Source organism: Spermophilus citellus (genome assembly GCF_964194105.1).
Source record: "Spermophilus citellus genome assembly, chromosome: 2".
NCBI lineage: Eukaryota > Metazoa > Chordata > Mammalia > Rodentia > Sciuridae > Spermophilus > Spermophilus citellus.
The window spans coordinates 239,820,319-239,846,908 of record NC_138183.1 but is presented as its reverse complement, the minus strand read 5'-3'; the positions used below and the strand labels follow the sequence as shown (position 1 = coordinate 239,846,908).

Below are 26,590 nucleotides of genomic sequence, written 5' to 3'. Positions count from 1 at the left end.
CTGTACCTACTCCTTACAAACAGTGGCCTCGAAATTTCTTATACTGCATTTTAACTCCACTGTGCACAGCATGAAATACTGCTTTCTGATTGACCCTATGGTCAGGCAGCGTGAGGCACAGCATAGGGCTATGTTTATTAGTCCATCAATATCACACAATGAGGCTAGAATTATAGATTCCTGATAGTAGAAATTGATCACTATTTTTCTGTTTAAATGTTTATTTGGAGTAATTTAGATTAACCAAAAAGTGACATAAATACATAAAATAGATGTAGAATAGTCAATTTCCCTTAATATGAGTACCAGACATTATTATAGGTACATTTGTCAATATATAAAATTAACATAGATACTTTATTCTAAGTAAACACCAGATTTTAATCATATTTCACTATTTTTGCTACAATTTTCCCTTTGATATTGTAGGATTCAATCCATGACAACAAATCTTATTTAGTATAACATGATTTAAAGTTTTAAAATTCTAAACATTGTGCTCATAATCCAGGGGCACAACATAGTCTCCTTTGTCAGTTTTAATACTAATATTTGGAATTACTGTCATCAGGAAAAGAAGGGTTTGATATTGTTTATATCCAACAACATTTTAATTATACAATGATATTGCTTTTAGACCACCCAAAAAAAAGAAGTGGAGAGATAGATTTGTGTAATTATTAGATTAATTTAGGACCCTGTCTTCACCTTCCCACTCCATTTGGTTTTCTTTCACAGTGAAGCAATCTGAAGAAGGCACAGGTGCATCTGAGTCCACGATAACATATTCAGGGGCTACTAGGGAAATTCAAAAGTGCAGTGCATTTAAAAATATTATTTATTCACTTCTAATGACCATTGGCATTTTTATGTTTATAAACCATATAATATCCAAAAGAAACTTATTGATAGACTTTCTTACTAGACCATAAGCAAAAGTAAAACCCAAGACTTACAGAATTTTAAGAATTTTAAGTAATACAATCTTTGTCATAGAATAAATAGAGGAACAGGATTTGAACCCAGGTCTACACAAATCTTGTGTTGATGTTCTCACTCATTTCCTCTGTCTGTCTTTCTTGCTTTGGTCCTAGGCTATGGTGAATGCTCCTGTAATTTATTCTTTATTCTGTAATCAGTGGTTTCCAACTGATTCAATGAGCTTTCAGAGTTTCTTTAATATTAGTGTTTTGTTGTAAATGACTATGGAGTTCAAAGTACAGATGTTCATCAGAATAAACAGTGAATAAATTGGAAATGATTATTTTAAGGTAAGTGAACAAATAAATATTAATTTTCAGAAATATATATATTAGTTAATTATAAAAAAATTAGATTATTTCTTATTCTTAATCAGTATAGTGAAACTGTTCATTATTTATTCTTACATAAAACTCATCATTCATTGAGTGTTCAATATATCCTCACTTACAGATACACACATACACATACATGTACACATGCACACAAAGGAATGAATCAGAATTAATTTTCCTGCATTCTTGTATATATACATCATAATAAACTCCACCATCATGTACTTCCATAACAATGGGGTTCTAATTAGCACAAGACATATTCCATGCTTTTATAATTATATAAAAATGAATTTTACTATTATGTATCAGTAGAAAAAAAGAATAAAATTATATATTTATGGGTATATATACATATCTATGTGCATATATACATGGAAAAATTTATATAGACACACATGCTATTTCACTGATATATTTCAGTTATATGTACAGGTGAAGACATATCATTCTTTGAAAATCTGTCTGTGAATTCTGATTCAACAGTTGAAGCAGGTATCTGAATGCTTTGTGGAGGAGCTTTCTGCAAACAAGGCAGCTGGCTATTTTAAGTGAGCACCTAATAACTACAATTATAAGGGCTTGTCATCATAAGCAACATTTCCACACTTTTGAATTTGACCTCATGATTATCCTGGAAGATGAGTGGGTAAGCTACAAATGATCATCTCTGCCTGACAAGAAAGACTCATCAATTTGAAACCTTTATCTTGAGATACACCTGATCAGAGTGGGTCTTGTTTTAGTAAGCGTTGGCAAATGATTAACTAAGCTCTAGACTGTGGCTGACAGCTGACATGGTTGTTGCTGGTTTGCATGTTTAGGGGATTGGCCATCCATTCTCATTTCATATTATTTGTTGGGTTTCCTTCATTAAGGTGCCTCATTCAAACATTAACAAAGAATCAGAGCCTTCAAGGTTGACAATTGAAGATAAACTATGGAAGTTAGCCTGTACTGAAATCCTTGCTGGAAAAGAAAAAAACCCATTCCTTTTCTGTTTATTGAAGGGAAAGGACTTGTGTGTGGGGACAGAGGTGCTGACTGACATGCTATATCAAGCATCTTTTGTTTGCTTTAACATAAGTTTGTTAATCTTGCATTTCCCATTACTAAAATTGGTATGATAACATCTAACAAAGACTGGCTTCTAGACAGTGAGCCCTCAGCTGTGGATGGCCTTGAATACATCACTTAGGGATCAGGAGGACACTCAGGATTATGAATGATTAACTTGTTATGTGTATTATGCAGCTGGACATTTTCCATGAGTTCTCCTTTTATGAAAAAAAAAGAAGAAGAAATTAATTTTCAAAAGCTAATTCACTTTAGATTTTTAAAGAAATATTTTTAAAGAAATATTTTTGGAGAATAAGTCATTATTTCTGACACCCACTTAAAGTTTATGTTTTTCTCCTTCCTTTTTTAGATGAGACTGTTTCCAGATAATGGATGACCTGGTAGTTACCACTGTTGTATGACCAGGACAAGCATAGTTAGTAAATCAGAGTCCACCTTCTCTCATAGCTTGGGTTCAGTTTCAGAATGGCTATCACTAATTCACCCAGAAAGTTCCTATTAAATGATTGAGATGGCACTTTTTATATAAACCACTCTTCTTTAACAAATGTGGATGCTTTGCTTTCCCCTTATTAAACCTCTGGCCTTTTGAAGTATTCACTAGTTCATCCCAGTCTTTATGTTTTTAGATCTCTGACTTCTACCTTCAAACATACCTATTTTTGTGATTTAAAAGATAATACCTCAATAAGCAGCCCTCAAAATAACAAGCCCTCAGCTTCTAGGTAATTATTATGTTATGAACTGATCTGCAGCAATTTTTTATCACATTTTCATATTTACATGAACAATGTTGTAATTTCACCCTTTCCTTAGAAACCATGCAAAACCAAAGCTTCATAACTGAATTTGTCTTTGTGGGGCTTTCACAGAATCCTACTATTGAGAGAATAGTATTTGTTGTATTTTTGTTGGTCTACATTGCGACTATGGTAGGCAATATGCTGATTGTAGTGACCATCCTCTGTAGCCCTGCACTGCTGGGCTCCCCCATGTACTTCTTCTTGGCATTCCTGTCCTTGCAGGATGCAGGTTTCTCCTCTGCCATCACACCAAAAATGATTGCAGACTCCCTGTATAAGCAGAAAACCATCTCTTTTAAAGGATGCATGATTCAACTCTTTGCTGGACACTTCTTTGGTGGGGCAGAGATGATTACGCTCACGGCCATGGCCTATGACCGCTATGTGGCCATTTGCAAGCCCTTGCACTACTCTGCCATCATGAATTGGAGGCTCTGTTGCATTTTGGTGGGGGTGACCTGGACAGGGGGTTTCTTGCATTCTATCATACAGATTCTCTTTACCTTCAATTTGCCCTTTTGTGGGCCTAATGTCATTGATCATTTCATGTGTAACTTATACCCACTATTGAAGCTGGCCTGCACTGACACTCACGTCTTTAACCTTTTGGTGTTTGCCAACAGTGGATTAATCTGCATCATCAACTTCTCCTTGTTGCTTGTCTCCTATGGTATAATCTTGTTCTTCCTGAGAACACACAGTGCTGAGGGGCGGAGGAAAGCTCTGTCCACCTGTGGATCTCACATTACTGTTGTGGTTTTGTTGTTTGTCCCATGCATCTTTATATATGCACGGCCTTCATCTTCCTTTCCCTTTGACAAAGAAGTAGAAATAGTTTACACCATCCTAACTCCCTTGCTCAATCCTTTAGTTTATACTTTAAGAAACAAGGAAGTGAAAAATGCCATGAGAAAAATGTGGAAGAGATTTGTGGTGGTTTTTAAGGGTAAATAAATACAGTACTTTGGAGAACAAATGAGCCTCAGCTCATCTGCTAATCCTGAGGTGTAGGTAAAAGCCAAGCCTGGGAAACATTGTGCCAAAAGTAAGGGCATGATCAACCTTGACTCTGTGCTCTGGTTCTAAAAGTTATCTGATGTCTCAGAACAATGGGTCTCCTTGGTACCACAGGATAATCGAAGAATGTTCTTAATACCATGCAACAGTGGGATAACTGCAAAAAAAAATGTTTCTAGCTCTGTATCTTCTTAGTGCACAAAGAAGCCTCTGACAACTCATAAGCCTTGAACAATTGACAATGTCCCTATAGTTTAGCTTACTATTATGAGACCCTGTAAAGAATATCTGTGGAGAAAACCTGTGAAGAGGTAAACAAAGGACAGAAACACACACAGGGGGTACAAGCAGGCAGACAAAGGTGGCAGACAGAAGAAGTGGCTGTTCCTCTCTGCTGCTGCATTTATTAACCCACCAAAGTGGATGGGGTTGTGGCCCAGCGGTAGAGGGCCACATGTGTGAGACCCTGGGTTCAATTCTCAGCACCACATAAAAATAAATAAGTGAAATAAAGGTATTGTGTCCAACTACAACTAAAAAATAAACATAAAAAACCCAAAAGGTTACATATTACCCATTAGCATGACTACATTCTAACTAACATTCATTTAACCCTGAGTGCCAGCTAACTGAGATAAGGTCCAGGTTAGTACAAACACAGAGCCCCCTTCCCCCAAGGACATTACTGTGCATTCTGTGTCTTTGTACAGAAACTTCCTAGTTAGCAAGCATGTCACAATCACAAAGTTTGACCTCAATCCCAAACACAGAACTCCTACAAGGCCCCATAAAACAAATTTGCAAAGCTAGTTCTTAGGTACTGCTCCTTCATCAGAGTGCAAATTCCCACCAGGCCCCAGCTTTTAGTGAAAATATCTCTGTGTCTTCTTGGCCTCTGTGTTTTTCTTCATTGCCCCTCCTTGAGAATTCCATGTTGATGCTGTGTGGGTCAAAGCACTGTACCAAACATACGATGTAAATAGTAAAACAATATTTATTTAGACACACTGTTTATCAGGTGTCCTTCTAAGAAAAGAGATTACACAATTCTAAAGAGAAGGTATTAATGTGTCAGGAGTTGCAATTGATGTTTTCAATTTGAGATCACCACTTAGTTCTGAGTTGACAACTCAATACTGTTATATATAAGTGAAATATAGTTCAATTTTATACTTTCTGAAATCTATGTCAAAAAATGGAAGTTATTTAACTCATCAGAATGATTTCCATTCCTATAAAGCTTTTGGGGAAAAAACACTTGTGGAAGAAAATATTAGAAATCAGGAAAAGAAACAGAAGATTTGATGTGGAAAGATACAGTTTTCTACTACTAGTACCAGTGATGCTGATGTAAAACATCAAGACTTCAGAAAATCAGAGAGAAGACCTTTGAAGTCTCCTGCATCTTTTCACTTCATCTTAAAGTTCAGTCCGTTAATTTCAGATAGAATTTGGGTTATTTCTTCAATTTTGAAAGATAGAATCAGATTGGTCCAATCCTGCCTATGGGGATGATCTCCTTGGGTCAATGACTACCTTAGATCAATCTGCTCTGGGAGAGTAATTGGGACAATTCCACAGGAGGTTGGAAATGAGAGTCTCTTATTTTAGGAGAAACCAAGGTGACTACTGAGATGATGAACTACCAGAAACCCCAGGTCAAAGCTTCAGTTGTAGTGAGCACATGTTCCCCATCCCCACAGAAGGAAGAGAACTCAGGGGAACAATCTATAAAAGCATATTCTAAAGTCTATGAATGACAATTTACTTGGTATTTTTTTTATTTTCCTGACTTAGTGAATCTAAGTGCAAATAATTCACTTAAGTATTTATCAATAACAAGATCATTCAAATTTAGAAATACTATGTAGTCATTTCTATATTTTGTTCATCTCAGGTTGTCATGTGTCCTGGGGGATAAGTTTATTTACAGTAAAATATTAAATCTTCCTGGGACAAATCAACACTGATGACATGCCAGCTGAGTATTGTGGGCAAATCATCTTTTTGTTTGTTTCCTTTCTTTAATATTACATGTCACCCCCAAAGTAGAAGACTATATGATATTAGTTTTTATTATTATGTAATTTCACTGGTCACCTCTGAAAAAGTCCATGAAAGATTGAATTGTGATCTAAAATGTCACTTGGACTATGTGGGAGTTCAACAGACCAAGACTGTGACAAGGCTTAGACATGTGTTTCCCTTGCTTCACATCAGCCTGTCCATAAAGTAGGGGTACCTTCTTCATGTCCTCTGCCTTCCAAGGTCCCCTTAGTTAAGTCTATTTATTCCTAAGAATTGGCTCAAGAAGAATGGATCTGCTAGTTTGGATGCATTGCTTTATGAACATTGGCTGCATTGCTTTATGTGAAGCCAAGATTTGAAATAAAGTATAACACTATTCTGCCAGGTTGCCAACACCAATTCTTGCCTGATGTATCATACACTTAAACTCAAACGTGTTTTTATTATTTTAATGCTCAATATTTCATTGTGGACTCTGTAGTTACATACAAGGTGAAAATCTACTAACATTAAGTAGAGGAATAAATAATATGAAAGACATCTACTCAAATTTTGTCATTCCTACGAGTGTCATGGACAGAATTAATAAAAATTTTCTTAAAAATGAATATTGCTTTAATTCTCCATTTTGTTTTCTATGTAGATTAATTTAGGCATGATGAAGCACATTCCAATGTGTTTACTTTTTAGGCAATGTAACTGTTGTAGTAACACTAAGTTCATCTGTTACAATTTCTGTAGCTATTCAAAGAGTTTTCAGCAACACAGTGTGTTAATGTAAAAAGTGTGAATCTAGAAAAATGTCTGGATATCTGAATGAAGAAAATACAGAACAAGATAATAATTTAAAAATTATTCAGAAATGACATTTTGTGAAATCATAAGTCAGATATGCTCTTGACTTTGTTGTTCACTGTCTTGCAATAGTTCTCCTTCCCAAACTACTCTGTCTTTACCATGGATCCTGGCTTACTCTTGTATTATGGGTATTACCTTGTCTGATTCCCAAATTATCTTTCTTTTGTGGCTCTAAGGAAAAATGTCATCATTTTCCTTTTGGCTCTGACTTCTCCCCTTATTTTTTAAACATTTAAATATTTTGTTCACTATTATTTTTTAAATATGCATATTGTCTTTGAGCCATCCTAAAGATTGCATCTATTTTTATTAGTCAAGAAATTTCATGAACATGTTAGTAGTTTCCTCTCTGAATTGTCTATGGCTTCTTAAAATTATGTTGGCTCTCTCTTAAATTATGGTTGGACTTTGGGGCTTAGTGTCACCTTAGAGGTGGTGTAGTAAAGAGTCATTTTATGAAGTTTGAAAACTCAGGTTCTCATCCTGGACCTCTGACTTCTCCCTACAAAACTCTCATCACCTAGTTTAGCCTGACTTGGCAGAGCAGGTATATTTTAAAATCTTATAAATAAATGTTGTTAAAGAAAAAATGATGTAATGATACATTTAGAGATTATAACATTCATTTCTCTCTCTCTCTCTCTCTCTCTCTCTCTCTCTCTCTCACACACACACACACACACACACACACACACACACACACACGCATTTGAATAGTGGAAGACTTTATCAGGTAAGTTACTTGCATGGTGCAATCAGGGAAGCCATTTCTGAGGAGCTGGTATTTAGATTGGTGCTGTGTCCACAGTAGAAATGGAGAGTGGAGGTGAGAGCAGAGGAAGGGTTGATGGTGTGAGACAGGGAGTGATCAGGGAATGTATTCATGAAGGGCAGCAGTTGTTTGCCTGAAACATGGATGAGCTCAAGCTCAGGAGAACAATTGAAAGGCAAATGGTGGTACAAGCAGCTTTGAAAGTCATGGTGAGCATCTCAAACAGTGCATATGTAATTGGTAGTAATTATTTGATTATGTTTAGGAATCATATTTTAACTACCCTCTTTTTCTTTTCAAGTGATAGAAAGGAAGTAAAAAGCTGGAAGTAGTTGGAAAAAGCTATGAGAATTGGTATTACCTGAATTTTCTCATTCTTTAGAGAAATAAAATAAAAATCTCAATAAAAGCCTGTGAGGATCTATTTGAAGGATTGTAGGATTGGCCATTATCACACTGGAATTTATGACATCTCAGCCTGAATTTTTGTTCTGTAAGTCTAATCATTTCACAAGGGTATCTCACTCAAAGTGAGGGAGATTTTTGTCTGCCATTAAACTGTGTGGAAGATTTTATATAATATATGAGAAACAAATACTGTGCAAATCTTCTTTCCTAAGTCTGATAATATGAAATGATCCTCTTGAACGTGAGGAAACATGTTTAGTTTGAAAAGTTTGAAAACTGAGGTTCTCATCCTGGACCTCTGACTTCTCCTTACAAAACTCTTACCACCTGCAGGAGACAGATAACACTAAATACTAAGCCCTTCTGAGTCATGAATGAGAAACAAATGGGTTAAGTCCCAAACCACTGAAAGATCGTACTTGAAAAGTCCTCATTCCAGTCTTTATTGTACGGGGACCACCATGAGTCAGCTTGTATATTTTGCCCTGAGTTACTAAATGCAGGGAACAAAAGGATGGGTGTCTCCAGTGGGTGTCTGGCATCTGAAAAGGGGTAGGATCTTCATTTTGGATGATTTTAAGTCCAATCTTATGTAACCTAGGTCAAAAAGGAGAGAGGGATTAAAATTCAATTAAATAATTCTGAGTGATGTTTGTTCTTTGGTGCTGACTTAATCTTCAAAAGCTGCTATCATCTTTTTATGCCTCCAAATTTTATAATTGCTTAGTGAAAAGTTTATCCAAATATCATAACCTTACTTTCATGGCCTATCTGGATAACTTGGTTCCAGTTTTTATTATTTTTCTTGTTGTTGTTGTTTGACTATGACATTGGAATCTGGCCAACTTAAAATTTCACATTCATCTTATTTCCCCCAAAGCATTTTCCTTCTTATTTCCATTATACTTTGGTTTCATTTTTTTCATCCCAAATGTCCTCCCTCCTCTGATTTTTCATGTCTCCAGTTATAAGCCTTTTCACAAAGACATATTTTATTGTTATTTTTATTTATATCACTATTCAAGATGGCATGCACTTTTAATTTATTTTGGTTTTTTTTATATTTATTAAAGTTATTTTTATCTGCCATTCATACCTTCTCATCTATGTGAAAAAAACTAGGACAATTTATGGTACCAATAAGTTATGTCATTCAGCAAGGGAAATTCATGTTTTAAAGCAGTTATACAGGCATCTGTATTATAGGTATGTGAACAGTATACTTTGTGCATATTGAATTGTCTAGCCTTTCTAGCATCCCTTAAAGATAGGTTTTAGGATCATTTATGTTCTACAGGGAAGGATCAAGGGACTGGATGAATATCAGATCCCTGGTGGGTAATAGGGTAGGGTGTGGTTTGACAGGAGGCACTGTGGCTTCAGGCTCAATGCTGATCACTGAGATAACACACTTCTCAGTCTGGTTACATCTGTGTGTTTCGGAATCTAATTGAGAACTTGATTATCTGAATTGAAGTTTGTGTGGTTTTAAATAGTCTGACCACTCTCTCCTCCTTCTGATTACAGCTTGTAACTGCAGGACTATGGACACAGTCAACAAATATCACATTATGGAATCCAGTGATTAAGTCCATAGACTCTTGATGTGAGGGCCCTTTGGTGTGTCAATGAATCACATAAATTTGAAACTTTTTGTGGAGTGTGAATAGACATAAAATTAGACACGATGCAGTATTTAGATACTGAATCAATAGAAAATTGTTTATGAAGTCCTCCTGAGGGAGCTTAAGAAGCAATGTCCAACTTTTCCCAAAACATTATTTTAAATGTTATGTTCTTTGACATTAAATAGGTCTGCTATAATTAATATCTTTCAAATAAATAAAAATGGAAAGTTCCTTCAATCTCTTCTTTAAATTTGTTTGTTTTTAAAATTATTGTTTTATAATATCAGTTTCTGAAAGAAATGTAACATTTCAAAAAATGCATCATCTACATATATTTTATATGAATTATTTTTCTTTAATAAGTACTCCTTGCTGTAGTATGTTTTCTATATGGACTGTTGGATGGCTGGTTTATCACAGAACTCTGTTTTTTCATTTCCTATATGTTCAAGCATTTGGTCTGAATCCTGCAAGAGACAATACGTTCTGTTCCCAAATACCCAGCCTTTATTCCTGAGTATCATGGGAAATGAAAGCAACTGCAGACAGAAACCCAAGAGCAGGAAGAGAAGAAAGAGAGAAATAAACAAAATCTCTAATTGCTTGGGATAAAAGTTTTACAAATACTTGATCAATTGAAAAACTACCCCAAATTGTGTCTTGGCACATCATGCTGGTGAGTAATTTCTCCCTCAGGGGGAACCAAACAGTATTTGTACAGGTGCATGACCAATGATGGAAGTCTCTTTAAAGTCTAGATGGAAATCCATGAGGAACTTTTACTCCTCTTTGTTTCTTTGTTCCTGAGATTGCCTAGAGGAGCACTGGGGACATTTGATGGTCAGAGAGGCTCTTCCTCTCTGTCTTATTATTGAGCAAATACTTGCTATAAAAGTCACAGTCTGGGGAACAGGAGTGAAGATTTCTCCATAGAGAACAGGAGAGGCCACCACTAGAAATTTCACGGACCTCACACATGGTGAGATTTATAGTTTAACTTTTTGAATTTTCATGGATGATTTCAAATTGTGATGCAGTGCTTAAAATGGTGGGTCGTGTGGGGGTGCTGAGTTCTGGGCACAGAAAATGTCTGTCAGCAACTGGGCACTTGGTATAACTGAGTGACCTTTACAACCTCAGAATTTTCATGTTGAATGAGGATTATAAGATTTGCAAGCTCAAGGGAGGTGGAAGTCAATAAAATAATACATGTGGAACAAACAGTACATTGTTGACACAGAATACATGTCCAATGAATAGAGGCTCTTAGAGTGCATCTTTTTTGATGGGAGAGATTTGGTGCAATAAACATTAATTCTAATGAAATGAGATCCATTTTCAGATTTTTTATCTTCAAGTCCAATCCAAACACTTAGAAACACATCAAATGCATATATATATATATATATATATATATATATACACACACACACCCACACACACACACACACACACACATATATTGTGTGTGTGTGTGTGTGTGAGAGAGAGAGAGAGAAGTAGAGGAGAATTTCTACTTCATTGAATGCATAGTTGTGCAAAGGGAAGCACACATCTCAAGGTGACCACCCCAGGAGATGTGCAGAGCCCAATGTATATGAAAGATCTCTCCAAATATGAAGATCTTTTCATAATGTTTAATTAATTATTTGGTATTTACTTTTAATGGATACATGAAGATTGTACATATTTATGGGCAGATTTGATCAGATCAAGGTAATTGTTACCTGTCACTGCAAACATTTATCATTTCTTTGACTTGGGAAAATATAAAATCATCTCCACCAGCTTTTTTGAAATATATAATTACTTGGTTTCAACCCTGGTTGTACTAAAGTAGAAGTTATGATTCCCATTCAACAGCCCAACTGCACCAATTAACCATTCTCCTGGGGAGCCACTCTGAATGACCCGTGCCTTCCAGTCCTGAAACAGGAGACTCTGACTAATCACTACATTTCACAGTGACTTGGGTGTTGTCCAGCTCTGATAGTAAAGGCACATCTTCAGATGTAGGTGTCGCTCCTGGCATTGAGTTACACTCACTTCTCCCTTGTAACCCTGTCCCTTCTGGCCTTTTTTGGGTAGAATTTTCTAAAGAACAAGAGTCCCCCCAGTAAAAACCCACTTCTGAATGTGCTTGCTCTCTCTCACCAGCCTCTTGTTACTTTCTCTTGCTCTCCCTTTTGGGAAGCCTGAGGCTGAGATCAGAGAAAAACATCCTGAAGCTTGTTGTAAAAGTAATTTGTTTCTATGTTTTATTTTTTGTTCCTGCAAATTCACAGGAACGACCATGGCCTGCGCAGGTCAGGGTCGGCACATTCTCTGTCCCCTGACCCTACTTTTCCCAGCCTCTCAGAACCATGATTCTACTCCCTACTTCTTTGAGATCTGCTCATTTAACTTCCACATATAAGTGACCACAGGTCATTTATTTGCTAATGTTTGCACCGTTTGTTATGCTCCAATTCGGAACCCCCAAAAGACCACCAGAGACCAAGATCGATGTAAGCAGCAAAGAGGTGTTTATTGCAAGCTAGCTCGGTTCTCCATGTGCACACAGCAACTGGTGACACTGAGAGGCCCCAAGCCTGGGGTTTGCAGCAGTTTTATACACTCTTTGGGGAAGGCAGGGACTTTACATACAACATAGCATCTCTTAGCAAATCATTCCATACTGCGGGGAAAATCATAAAACAACTCTGAAAATGATTAGCACATCAATGGATTAGCAATTCACTGGTGGGAACAAGTTGGGTAAGAGTGATTGGTTAGTACAAGAGGGGGATACGTTTGAACTGATTGGTTTAAGCCATGAGGGGTGTACATGCTGAACTACATGGTTTCCCAACATGTTATCAACCACCATAAACTATTTGGAAGGTCATCTGGCATCCCAGGTATTTTCCCTGTCTCATGCTGATTGGTGGTTGCTAGGGGGTTGCTATGGGTCCTCACCTAGCCTGACTGAGTCAGGGACACCTGACTCACAGATCTCTCCTGTTATTTACAGACAAACAACTCAGCAGGGTGGGTATGTGCCTAGAAAGGCTCCATGGGTTTTTCCAAGGACAAGGGTCATGCTGCCCCCTTCCTTGGACAGACTTTGCTCTGAGGTAGAGGCTGGTTTCTCAAAAATGGAGTCATATCAGTTTCTCAAACTTACTCTTCACTAAACAGTAGACTGTATTTGACTAATTTTTCTAATACTGTGTTTATTTCTGTCCTAGGATTCAATCCATTTAAACTATTGCCTCTAAGACCATTACCTTTCAAAAAAATTAAAATGAAAAACCTTCTGTTCCAAACCATTAGCACACTATGTTCTCCACTGTCATGTTCTGACAATAATTTAGGAAATTCCTTTATTTGATAAAATAAGAAGTTAGGTGTTTTATATTTAACGAATATGTAAAAAAATAAAATTGCATTATTTTAAAAACATCCTTAAAAAAGAAAGTGAAAGGGCCACATTTATTTATTTACTAGATTAACATAGGGCCTGTCTTCCTTTTAACCTCCTGCTCCACTTGGTTTCCTTTGCACAATGAGTGTATCTGAAACAGGAATGGATGCATGTGGGGCTGAGGGCCTCGGTGATGTATTCAAGGTCACCAAATATAGTAAATGTCTTATACAGTTCAATAGGCTATTTCTTCTCTGCTACTTGACAAATAATTTTTTTTTTCATTTTTAAATACATTTGAAGATGAGTAACACACTTATCAACCTTAGTCATCGTGAGGCAGGCATTCGGAAGTAAGCATGCTATCATTTCTGCTCTGGGTCAGGGGCTGTGACAGCTTGTTCTCACCACACACCACTTTCCCCTGTGCACTTGACTGCATTAATGTTTCTACCTGTAGGGTCTAATCATATCCTCACAGGAGTTCTATTGATAGACATTCTAACTAAACTCACATGGAAGTGTGACCTAATGATTACAGAATTTTAAGTAACTTTTTGGAGTAATTGTCTGGATGATTCATGGAAATGCCTTCAGTAGAAAAAGCAATTGGCTTTTCATGTGAAAAACCAGCCTCTACCTCAGAGCAAAGCCTATTCAAGGAAGTAGGTGTGACCCTTGTCCTTGGAAAGACCCACAGAGCACATCTAGGCACATTCCCACCCTGCTGAATTGTTTATCTACAAATAACAGGAGAGATCTGCTGCACCAGATGTCCCTAGCTCAGTCAGGCTAGATGAGGATCCATAGCAACCCCCTAGCAACCACCAGTCAGCATGAGACAGGGAAAATACCTGAGACGCCAGATGACCCTCCCAGTAGTTTATGGTGGTTGATAACATGTTGGGAACATGTAGTTCAGCATGTACCCCCTCGTGGTTTAAACCAATCAGTTCAAATGAATCCCCCTCTTGTACTAGCCAGTCAACCTTACCCAATTTGTTCCCGCCAGTGAATGTGCTAATCATGTTTTAGAGTTGTTTTATGATTTTCCCGTGGTGTGTGATGATTTGCTAAGAGATGCTATGTTGTATGTAAAGTCCCTGCCTTCCCCAATGAGTGTATAAAACTGCTGCAAACCTTGAGCTCTGGGCCTCTCAGCATCACCAGTTGCTGTGTGCACATGGAGGACCGAGCTAGCTTGCAATAAACACCTCTTTGCTGCTTACATCGATCTTGGTCTCTGGTGGTCCTTTGGGGGTCACAAATTCGAGCATAACACATGGAGTACATAATAGCTATAATTAGTAAGAGCTTATTATCATAAGGAACACTTTCAAGTTTCCAAATACGACTGCCAGCATGAACTTGGGAGATGGTGTAAGCAATATATGAATATATTGGAGAGTTTCATTGATTAGACCCATGATTAATAGAGTCTGAAGACACTGGACAATGGTGGTTGCCTATTTGCATATGTAAGTGATTAGCCATCACCTTCTGATTCCTCATTATTTCCTGTTTCTTGCATTAAAATTTCCATTCATTAATGAACAAAGAAACAGAGGCTTTAATGGTTCAGGTGGGTGGGAACTTTAGAAAGGTTAACCCAGCCCTAAAGTTCTTAATAGAAAAAGCAAGTCCCTACTCCTTTCCGGAGTGATCCAGTGGAAAGGACTTGGTTGTCCAGATAGAAGTTTTTTGTAACATGCTTGAACTTCATCTCCTGAAGCATGCATTTCCTGTCTAGGTGTCCTGGTTTAGAGAAGCTCATGTGTGAGACAAGGCAAGAAAGTTCAGAGAAGAAATGATTGGGTTGTTAGAGCCTTAACCCAATCAATAACTTAATCCCTTGATAGGGATTAACTGAGTGGTAACTGAAGGGGTAGGGTGTGGCTGGAGGAGATGAGAATTGGGGCATGGCTTTGGTGTATATATTTGTATCTGGAAAGTGGACTCTCTATTTTCTGATCATCATGATGTAAGCTGCTTCCCTCCATCACACTCTTCTTCCATGATGTTCAGCTTCATCTTGAGCCCTGAGAAATGGAGCCTCCCTTCCAGTTAATAAGACCTCTGAAACCAAGGACCCTCAAATAAACTTTTCCTCCTCTATACTTGACCTGGTCAGATGTCTCAGTCACAGCAGTGAAAAAGCTTACTAAAATACAAGGAAATAAGGATACAAAGCCTAGAGTGTTCCCTGGGCAGTGAGTCCTGTGTGATCAGTCTCCTGTGCCTATTTCACTTAGTTGCCATTACAACATTTGAAAGTAGATGTTATTGTTTTTGGTGAAATTCTCTCTGAATGTCTAAATGAGGTAATTAAAAAGGAAAAACCTAAACATTTAGTGCAGTGGTGTGATGTGCTGTCACTTTGTACTTTTTCATTTTGATAAAGAATAAAATGAATCATGAAAAGACCAAATTCAGTTTAGGTTGTTAAAAAAAAAAAATTTATAAGGGTGGCCATGCTTTAAAACTACCGCTTACATTGCATATTATTTTTTTCTTGTAGGCAATGAGGGTCTCCAGATTAGAGATGGCTTATTAGTCAACCCTGCCTCCTCCCATGTCAACAGCAGAAAGGAATAATACAACTACAGTCCTCATCTCCTCGTGATGGTAAAACACTGCTGGTTACCTTGACGAGTCCTGCTTCCCTGAATGCTGAAGTCTTACACCAGAGAAGCACACTGAGGCCAAGTGTGGAGTAGAGAGAGGCTTTATTTAAAGGATAGTAGAATAGACTTCACCCTGAGGAAGAAGGGGATCTGAAAGGTGGAATCCTTGGGATGAGGAAGTCCCATCCCTTTTATATCTATTGTTTTCTTTATCCTACTACATTCCTGTTCTTTATATCTTGCTTATTTTCCTTTATGCTGCTTGTGAAGGGGTATCCAAGTGGGAAGGCCAAAAGGTGGGAAACTGGTGTGCCTATAGAGGCAAGAAGGGGCCTTGGGTTCATTAATTAGCATTTCCCTATTTGCTGGAAGTTGCTTCATTAACAATTTTTTAGGGTGGACAAAGGCTTTGGAACATTAACATTTCAATCTCCCTGGATTCCAATTGGACACCATTTTCTTTATTAGATTTGAATCTATTATCTCTATTAGACCCCATATCAGACCCCATTTACTTAGCTACACTAACTACTTATCTTTAAATTAGGCTTCAATGGGGGTGAGGTAAAGAATACTTCCCAATGATTCACTGAGAGAAATTACAAGTAAATCATCAAAGCTGTCTTTTGAAATTAAAAACTATTCTTCTTCTCTACCATAAGTGGATGGTTCCATTCATCTTTATAGAGCCTCTAACAATTCAAAAGTAGTGAATACTCTATCCTCACCTTAGTTCTCCTAAACATGAGCTCCTATCATCAATAAATGTTAAAATTTGTGTTTGTAGTGAAAAAAAAAAAAGAAGCAGTAAAGACATAGTGTATTTGTGTGAACTGAAATAATTTGTGACTCTAAAACTATAAACTGGTCTGAAGCAGATCTCTATCATAATTGCAAACTTCAATAGTAACAGTTATATGTTTGTTCTTTTCTTGGAAATTATGCAAAACCAAAGTTTTATAACTGAATTTGTCCTCCTGGGACTTTCACAGAATCCTACTGTTCAGAAAACAGTATTTGCTGTGTTTTTGTTGGTCTACCTTGCAACTATTGTAGGAAACATGCTGATAATATTGACCATCCTCTGTAGCCCTGCTCTGCTAGGATCCCCCATGTACTTCTTCTTGGCATTTTTGTCCTTCTTAGAGGCCTGTTTATCCTCTGCTATCACACCAAAAATGATTGCAGACTCCCTGTATGAGAGGAAAACCATCTCTTATAAAGGATGCATGATTCAACTTTTTGCTGAGCACTTCTTCGGTGGGGTAGAGATGATTATCCTCACATCTATGGCCTATGACCGCTATGTGGCCATTTGCAAGCCTCTGTACTACTCTTCCATCATGAACTGGAGGCTCTGTGGCATTCTGGTGGGAGTGTCCTGGACAGGGGGCTTCTTGCATTCCATTATAGTGATTCTCTTTACTTTCCAGCTGCCCTTTTGTGGCCCTAATGTCATTGATCACTTCATGTGTAACTTGTACCCATTACTGAAGCTGGCCTGCACTGACACTCACATCCTAGGCCTTTTGATGATTGGCACTAGTGGATTTATGTGCATTATAATATTCTGCTTATTGCTGGTCTCCTATGGTGTCATCTTGTTCTCCCTGAGAACACACAGTGCTGAAGGGCGAAGGAAAGCTCTGTCCACCTGTGGATCTCACATTGCTGTTATGGTTTTGTTCTTTGTCCCATGCATATTTATAAATGCCCGGCCTCCTTCTGTCTTTCCTTTTGACAAACTGGTGGAAACATTTTATACCATGTTAACCCCCTTGCTCAATCCTTTGATTTATACTTTTAGAAATAAAGAAGTAAAAAATGCATTAAGGAAAATGTGGAAGAGATTGGTGTTAGTTTCTGATGAAAAGTAAGATATTAGACTCAAAAACAGTATAGAGAGTTAAGCAATCTTTATGGGATTCTCAGTACCTGTTAAGAGGTAACACACTTCTGTAGAAAAAGAAACATTTTGTCTCTCAAAAATGAGTTTTTCATTTTTATAGTAGGTGTCTACTCTGAGTTGGCAAGTCTGTGTCCTGATATGCAAATTAAAGTGGATTGATTCTTATTTTTACCTCCAATATAATAGTAGTAGTAGTAGTAGTAGAAGTAATAATAATAATAATATTAATAAATAGAGCAAAATCACTTTTCAGAATATTAGACATTAACTTTATGCTTTACAAAACTTGGGGAGGCAAAAGAAACACATCCTTGACATAAGTAGCTGAAGCTCTCTCAAATTATTTCAAGTGGAAAAAAAAAAGATTTAGGAGGGTGACCTCAGTGATTTGGAATAAAAAGTTGAATTCAGGAAGGGCACAGAGAAGAGCAATAACAGAATTTCTGCTGCAGGTTCTGCATCACATGACTCCATCATTGAAGGTGGGTTAATTACCATTTCTATTGAATTGGTGTAGCCTCTGGGATTTCTTACAGATAAAGTCTGAGTGGCCCAATGCGCCTACTGGGAGGTCCTCCTAGGCAACAATCAGGCTCAAGAGGAGAGGACACAGATTCCATGGGGAAGTCAGCCATGAGTATCTCCTATTCCTGCACAATCAAAGGGAATTATTGAGATGTCACATTATCAGCAAAGCCTAGAGCAGGGGCAGATAAGAAGAGTTGATTTCTCCACTTCCAAAGAAGGTATAAATCTAGAGGCACCAGAATGTAAAAGGAAGTTTTAAAAAATTATATCTCAATTTACTTGATGATTTGAAATCTTGTGAGTTTGTGCTGCCATTTGAAAATAATTGTATCTAAGCAATTATAAATAAAGATATTACTCAAATAAGACACATCTTATTTGTTATTCCTGATGAGCCCAGCCTAATTTTATTTTAAGATTGGGAGCCATCTCATTACAAAGTCATGAAAAGTTAATTTCTATTCTACTATCAATTACTGAGATTTCTAAACTTATTTGGAATTCCTACCCATGCGCTGAACTCACCCATGCCTGGCTCTCCTTGACCAGACAACAACCCTCTCTGACACCTCAGCGGCACCTCATAAATTCTGATGCTGGCATTTGAATTTACTCCATACCTTAAAATATCATGCTGTTATGCTCGAATTCAGGACCCCCAAAGACCACCAGAGACCCAAGATCGATGTAAGCAGCAAAGAGGTGTTTATTGCGAGCTAGTTCAGTCCTCCGCGCGCACACACAACAACTGGTGACGCTGAGAGGCCCTGAGCCCAGGGTTTGCAGCATTTTTATACATTTTTTTGGAGAGGGCAGGGACTTCACATACATTATAGCAAATCATCACACACCGCGGGAAAATCAAATAACAACTCTAAAACATGATTAGCACATTCACTGGGGGAACAAGTTGGGTAGGGGTGATTGGTCAGAACAAAAGGGGTATTGGTTTGAACTGATTGGTTTGAGCCAAGAGGGGTGTACATGCTGAACTACATGGTTTCCCAATGTTATCAACCACCATAAACTACTGGGAGGGTCATCTGACATCCCAGGTATTTCCCTGTCTCATGCTGATTGGTGGCTGCTAGGGGGTTGCTATGGATCTCCACCTAGCCTGACTGAGTCAGGGACACCTGGCGCAGCAGATCTCTCCTGTTATTTGTAGATAAACAACTTAGCAGGGTGGGAATGTGCCTAGGAGTGCTCTGTGGGTCTTTCCAAGGACAAAGGTCATGTCCCTTTCTTGGACAGGCTTTGCTCTGAGGTAGAGGCTGGTTTTTCAATGCCATGTAGATCACTAATCTGCTATCTGCCCTTGGTGTTTTAGACCAAATCTTAATGCCAAGATAGCTTACCCCAAAGAGCAATGAAATCCTTCATATATTCTTCCATTAACTGATATCTTTGGTGTGTCACAAAGGCTTAGGCAAGCCAGTGCACCTGTTCTTCACTGTTCCCTTTCTTCTCCATCAGTTGTCTCTTCTCATAGCAGGTGTGTCTTTGTGCCCTTTCCTTTCACACAATTCTCTTCATTAAGTACTTCATGTATCTCTAGGATCCAGCTTGAAAAACAAGGAACTGATATCATTGGGTCAATTAATTTATGGATCTGTAAATTCAATATTTGAAATAGCGCAAAATAAAACCTTATTCAAGACAGATCGTAGTGACCACTACAGATTCATATCTGATGCATACTGCACTTTAATGCAAATACATTTTATTTTATTTTTTTAACTCCTAAACTCCTACTGTATCCTTAGGTAATGATACCCAAGAGTAAAGAAGACACAATATTCAGTCAAAAAATAAACAAATACTGAAAGACATCTGCCGCAGTCTTGGCTGGGCACAGAATCACGAGCCACCACACAGCTTTGTAGATTCAAACAGCAATTCTTTATTCCCGAACTCACACCGGCCTCCACACACGTTCTGGGGCAATCCCAGTTCTGCTGCCACCCAATTCACCTACTACACGAGGCTTTTTTCCCAAAATGCTCTCTGAATCTCACGAGAGCTCAACGGGAGCTCAGGCAGCAGGAACGCCCTATTTCCAGCAGCAATAATCCTCAACATCGAACTTCCCTAAAACCCCCTAAACCCAAGGACCGGGATACTATACTTCCTCAAACTGCAGGATACACACTAATCCTGGATCCACCCTTGTCCTTGAGTAGGGTCACCTTTCTCAAACACACATGCAATGTCAACAGCGAAATTAACATGGGGTACGCTGGCAAGGAAATCGATGCGTCATTCCTACTTGGTAATGGCCCTCAGCAGACATCTACATGGCAGGTTTTTATTCTCACAAGTCTGCTTGTAACTGTGATACCTTCACCTTCTGAATGTAGCCCTCATTGCTCTAAGGCATAATTTTTTAAAGTTTTTTTTTCTCTGCTCTCCCCTCTCCTGCTCCCTAACAAGATTAGGGAGACAGTGTTATCTTTTCTTCCCCTAATTAACTGCCCTTGAACATATCCACTACAGGAATGAGATGCCTGCTGAGAATCTGGGAAGTGAATATCTCCTAAATTAACAAGTGAATCCTAACCTGCCATCTGGGAGCCCTGGGACCCCCTATCAGAGCCCACCTGGAATGTAACCCTTGAAGGGTTCCTTTAAAACCTCTTCATCCCTCCTCATCCAGAGAGTCACATCCTTTGGACAGGAGTACCCTGTGTTTCTCCTTTGTTAACAAAGCAATAAACCTTCTTTTTCCTTTTTCTCAAAACTGTGTCCGCATTATTAAATTGGCATTGATTGGCATTGGGAATAGGGACCTGGCTTTCAGCTATATGCTTTCCAGAATTTTGCAGAATCCTGACTACAATAGTTGTTTTTACATTGCATTTTCAATATTGATTTTTGCCTAGCCATGGTGACACTGATTCCAATGTATTTCTCTTTGGCTTTATAACTGTTGTGTTAATGACAGTTGGCTTATGTCATTAATTTAGTAAGAAATACCAATGTTAATATAGAATGTGGGAATCTGTGCATTTGGATATCTGAAATAAGTTATTGGAGAGCTGGTTTACAACTTAATTGATTCAAGAATTTTATTTTTTATCAGATAAAAATGACCACTCCACTTCAAATCTTTTGATGATTCTTCCTCCTCACTCTTATCTATTTTTGCCATGGATCTCTCTGATGCTTAGACTGGATTTTTCCTTACCTTTTCCCCTGCTATTCTTCCTTTTTTGCTGTTGCTCAAAATGACATTTTCCTTTTGAATTTGACTTTTCTCACCTTTCTCTAATCTTTCTGCCTTCCTCAGTATAAAATTTTAAATACATATGTCCTATGCTGTTCTTCTGGGTGGAGGTCAAGATTGTAGTGTAGAACCTCATATTATGCAAACCTGAAACAGCTGCAGAGAAGCAGCTCAGCCAGGTGGGTGACTGAGGGGATGAGTGAGGTTCAATACTGGACAGGGAGATAGTCAGAGATTTTGATTATTTGAACAGAGTGAGAAAAGACACACGCTGCCACCAATCCTGTCCTGGCAGATCTGAAACAATAAAGAGGGGCATGGTGACAAAAAGGGAAAGAGAAAAAGATACAGACAACAATATTGGTATAGAAACACTTGCAGGACAGCAAGTCAGTCTGAACTTAGGTGATCTGGGAACTGCATAGCAGGCAGGTGTGTAACAAGTGCACTTCAAATGGAGAGCTGCTGTGGGAAGCCAACTTGTGGGGTCATGTCTGAGCTTGCAGCTTTCAAAAACATAAAATCCCTACATATTCATTTTTCCCTGGAGATTACAGGAAACATTGCTATACTGTTCTGCCAGCATCTACTTTGTGGCACAGTATGGCACTGGTTGAATGTCACTGAAGCAAGCTGTTATAATGTGGATGTGAGATGTCCACACCCCAACTCTTGTGATTAATTCAGAAATGAGAAATGGTTGGATTGTGAAAGCTGAAACAATCACTCCATCCTAGTCTGAATGACTGGGTGGTAGCTGTAGGCAGGTAGGGTAGACCTAGAGGAGTTGGATCACTGGGGTGTTCCTTGGAAGTTTGCATCTCCCCTTGGGTCCTTCCCCAATGCTCTTGGTTTTCTTGGTGCCATGAGGGGAAGAGCTTTTCTCTGCTAGGCCTTTGCCACATGATGTGCTGCCTCACCTGGGCCCTGAACAAGGTCATTGGCCATCTGTGGACTGAGAGCTTTGAAACTCTCTTCTCCAAATGAATTCTTCCTCCTATAAGTTGTTCTTATCTGCAAAAGATGACTAAAATATGAGCTCTCTGAACAATGTATGCACTGAGATGGCTGTGAGGAAAGGCCACTAAAGGCCACCTACTGTTGGCAGCTGGACCATAGCCTAGGCAACCCTTCGAGCCAAGGTCCTCTTTCATCTGGACATGTTGTGTTTCTCCGTGAGAACTGTGGATTATGTGGTGGACAAAAGGGCAGGTTTCACAGAGCTGCCACTCATGCTAGGGAGGGAGCTACTGAAAAGTGAAAGAAAACTGATGCAGGAGGCATTAATGTTTATAGTAGCTCATTCACAGTAGGAAAACTATGCAACCAACCTAAGTGTCCTTTACAGATGATGGATGAAGAAATGTGGTATGTAAACAAAATGAAATATTGCTCACCCATAAAGAAGAATGAAAATATGGCTTTTGCTGGTAAATGAAGGGAATTGGAGTCTATCATGCTAAGTGAAATAATCCATTGCCCCTGAATGTTCCCTCTGATATGTGGATGATAATACACAATAAAGAGAGTGGAGGAAAGAATAGAAGTTCACTGGATTAGAAAAAAGTGAATTAAGGGAAATGAAGCAGGAAACAGGAAAGCCAATGGAATAAATCAGGCATAACTTTTCTGTGTTCATATATGAATACATGATCAGCAAAAGATAATGTACAAGTTAAACTCCACTTATGTGTATGTCAAAATAACGCTACTGTCATATAAATCTAAAAAGAACTTTTTTTTTAAAAAAAGAAATAAAACAAAAGGGGATTTAAAGAGCCCCTCAACCAGGCATTGTGGTGCATGCTTGTAATCTAAGAAGCTTAAGAAGCTCAGTCAGGAGGATCATGGCTCAAAGCCAACCTCAGTAATTTAGTGAGACCCTTTCTGAAAATAAAAGATTTTAAAATATTGGGTATTTGGCTCAGTGGTTAAGTGCCCTTTGGTTCAATCTCTGGCACCAAAAATATATATACATATAAAATTAAAGGTATGAAAATATATATGAAAAATGTTGGGTAGATGTCTTTCATTGCCTAAGATATGGCAAAATCTAGTTAATGAAAGATTTTGAAGCAATAATGAAGAAGGATATACTTAAAATATTACATGATTTGATCAATGTGCATGTGTGTGTTGATCCATCTCTCATTGATTTGCATCATTTTATATTCTTTATTGGACCATTGATCCTCTCTGATGTTAGCAGTGTTTGTAGAGCAGAGAAGTGGACAATGTCAAAGGACTTCACATTTCAGGAGTGCAGTAATTATGGCTAATTTCAATGGAAGAAACAGAAGAAACATTGCTATATGTTTGTGCTATAAAACTCCAATCAATTTAACATAATGCTGAAAGGAATCTTTGCTCCCATTTTCTTTTGTACTCTAGTCATTATCAGATTTGTTTGTGTCTGTAACTGTTATTAAGTATCTTTGAGAGAGTCATCAGAAGTCAGTGAACATATGCAGCTAAATAAGTAACGCTGATTGATGAGTAAATAGATCCTGAATTATCAGAGACATCATGTCAACATGAACAAGCTCTACAAAGAACAGTAAAAGATGACTCCTGTACCTTGTATGTAGTCTATTGAACAACCTGACTATATAAATAGGCTACCTGTGACTGACTGGCTATAGATGAGCCACTGACTTGAGAGATAATTTGAAATTATGAAAATGTGAAATATGAAAATTATAAAAAATCATGAAAAAATTTCATAATTGTGAATGACTGGCTATAGATGAGCCACTTACTTGAGAGATAATTTTTGATGAATTAATATTTCAGTACTTCTCCCACAAAGACAATCAAATTTTCACAAAGATTGGTAAGCTAGCTCCATATTTATATAGATATTTGCCCATATTTGAATAGCAGCCTTGTTAAAAAATGTGTGAGTACAAATGGAGATGAGAGATCTCTGGATATCAAAACCTACATTAAAGCTTTAGTTTATAAACTTTTGCAATAAACTGAATTAAGTAATAGGGTATTCAGAACAAAGAAAAAAAAATTGTCCAGGAGGTCACATGTTTAGTTTGATTCTGTCACGCTGACCAAAAGACCTGATAAGACAATTTAGAGGAGAAGACATTTGTTCTGGTTCATGGTTACAGAAGTTTATTCTATTTTATTTTATTATTTTATTTTTTTTGGTGGTGCTGGAGATTGAACCCAGGGCCTTGTGTATGTGAGGCAAGCACTCTACCAACTGAGTTATATCTCCAGCCCCAGAGGTTTATTCTATAAGCCTGAGATGAAGCAGAATGGTGGAGGAGCATGGCAGAGGAAAGCAGCTCAGGACGTAGCAATCAAGAAGCAAAAAGAGAGAACTCAACAGGGACAAATTAGAAACCCCAAAGTTATATTTCCAGTGACTTATTTCCTCTGGTCACACAGACCTGCCTATAGCTTTCACTAGGTTAATCAATCAGTGAACTAATCCGCTAATTAGTTTTCATCTCTCATGATCTAATGGTTTTATGTCTGAAAATGTTTGCATTGTCTCACCCATGAACTTTTGGGGGACCACTCATATCTAAACCATAACACTCTCTCTTTGGAAGCTTACTAGAAGTTCTGAGATTTAACAATGATGAAGATGGGACTTTTGATCAGTGGGAACTTTTATATTGTTGGTAAAATTCTGGAAAGCTAAATTCCTAGTTCCTCTCTAGTACCTTTCATTATCTTGGCTAAGACTCCTTCTGTCTCTCTTTCACTAATTCCTGATTCAAATTTAATGGGAAATCACCTCACTGTTTTCACATTGTACAAAATAATAGTTTAGTTATGCTAACTGTTCTATTTCATCTGTACAGTATTACTTACATATTATTGCACACTTTCTCCAACAGAATCAAATAAATAAAAATGAAAGATTAAACAAATCAGGACAGAGAATAAGAAGTTGCTAAGAATGGTATTAAATGAGAACCAGGATTGCAGAACATACTGATAGAGCTTAATTGCTGAATGATATTTTTAAACTATCATGTCAGGTGATTATTTTGTGTCAAGTGACACATGTAAATTTTTAATTAACAGAAAATAACCTCTTAATTCCATAGACTATGGAAGTGATAGTCTTTTGGGGTCTCAACTTTTCTCATAAATCACTTAAATTTTACACACTTTGTGGATTGTTAATAAACATAAAATTAGATAGCATTCAATGTTTCAATAGTGAAAAAGTAGAAAATTGTTGGTGAGGATCCTCCTGAAGGGGCTTGAGGAGCTATGCCCACGTATTTCCCAAAACTTCATTTTAAATGCTATGTATTTTTACATTAATTATATCTGCCATACCACTTTTCAAATAAGAGAAAAAAGATACTTCTATATCCTCTCTTAATTTGTTTTTATATATAAAATTTATGCTTTATAAGATCAGTTTCTGAAAGGAAAAATAGTAACATTTCAAATAATGTATATTTCATCACATATGTTATATAAAATATTTTTCTTTAATAAGTACTACTTGCTACTGTCATCTGAGAGCAGTACTTGATTTCCACATGAACTGTGAGTGGATGGTTTATCAGAGAACTCTGTTTTTATATTTACTAGATGCACAAGTATTTGGCCTGAATCCTGAAAGAAACAGTATATTCTACACCCAAATATCCAGTGCTCTATTCCTGAGTTATGATGGGAAAAGCATCTTCAGATAGAAACCCAAGAGCAGTAAGACGAGAAAACAGAAAAAAAAAAAATTATAATTGCTTGGGACAAAAGTTTTTCAAATATTTGAGCAAGTTAAAAACCACATCAAATTGTACCTTGGCACATCATGCTGATGGAAAACTTCCAATCCCTGGGGAAAAACAAGCAGTAAGGAAGCTTCTTTAAAGTCCAGATAAAAATACAGGAGGAAATTATTGCTTCTCTCTTTACTTGTATTTCTGAGACCATGGTGAAGATAACTCTTGACCATGAGTGAGGATGTTTTCTACCTTGACTCTCAAAGGGGCTTTTCCTC

At 37.6% G+C, this 26,590-nt stretch overlaps 3 protein-coding genes across 3 annotated transcripts in view; 2 read left to right on the top strand and 1 right to left on the bottom strand.

The window, feature by feature from the left end:
- The window catches only part of LOC308638592 (olfactory receptor 4C11-like), a gene marked incomplete at both ends in the record, with an annotated part of 413,029 nt that overhangs the window by 310,291 nt on the left and 76,148 nt on the right, over positions 1–26,590 (bottom strand). The gene's annotated exons all lie outside the window — the stretch shown is intronic.
- LOC308638929 (olfactory receptor 4C15-like) lies at positions 3,218–4,153 on the top strand (the record flags this gene model as incomplete). Its single annotated transcript, XM_081276875.1, has 1 exon — positions 3,218–4,153. The coding sequence occupies one exon, from the start codon at positions 3,218–3,220 to the stop codon at positions 4,151–4,153; it is 936 nt and encodes a 311-aa protein (XP_081133001.1).
- LOC308639605 (olfactory receptor 4C15-like) lies at positions 16,879–17,817 on the top strand (the record flags this gene model as incomplete). The annotated part of the gene is made up of 1 exon (XM_081277855.1): positions 16,879–17,817. The coding sequence occupies exon 1, from the start codon at positions 16,882–16,884 to the stop codon at positions 17,815–17,817; it is 936 nt and encodes a 311-aa protein (XP_081133981.1). The 5' UTR covers positions 16,879–16,881.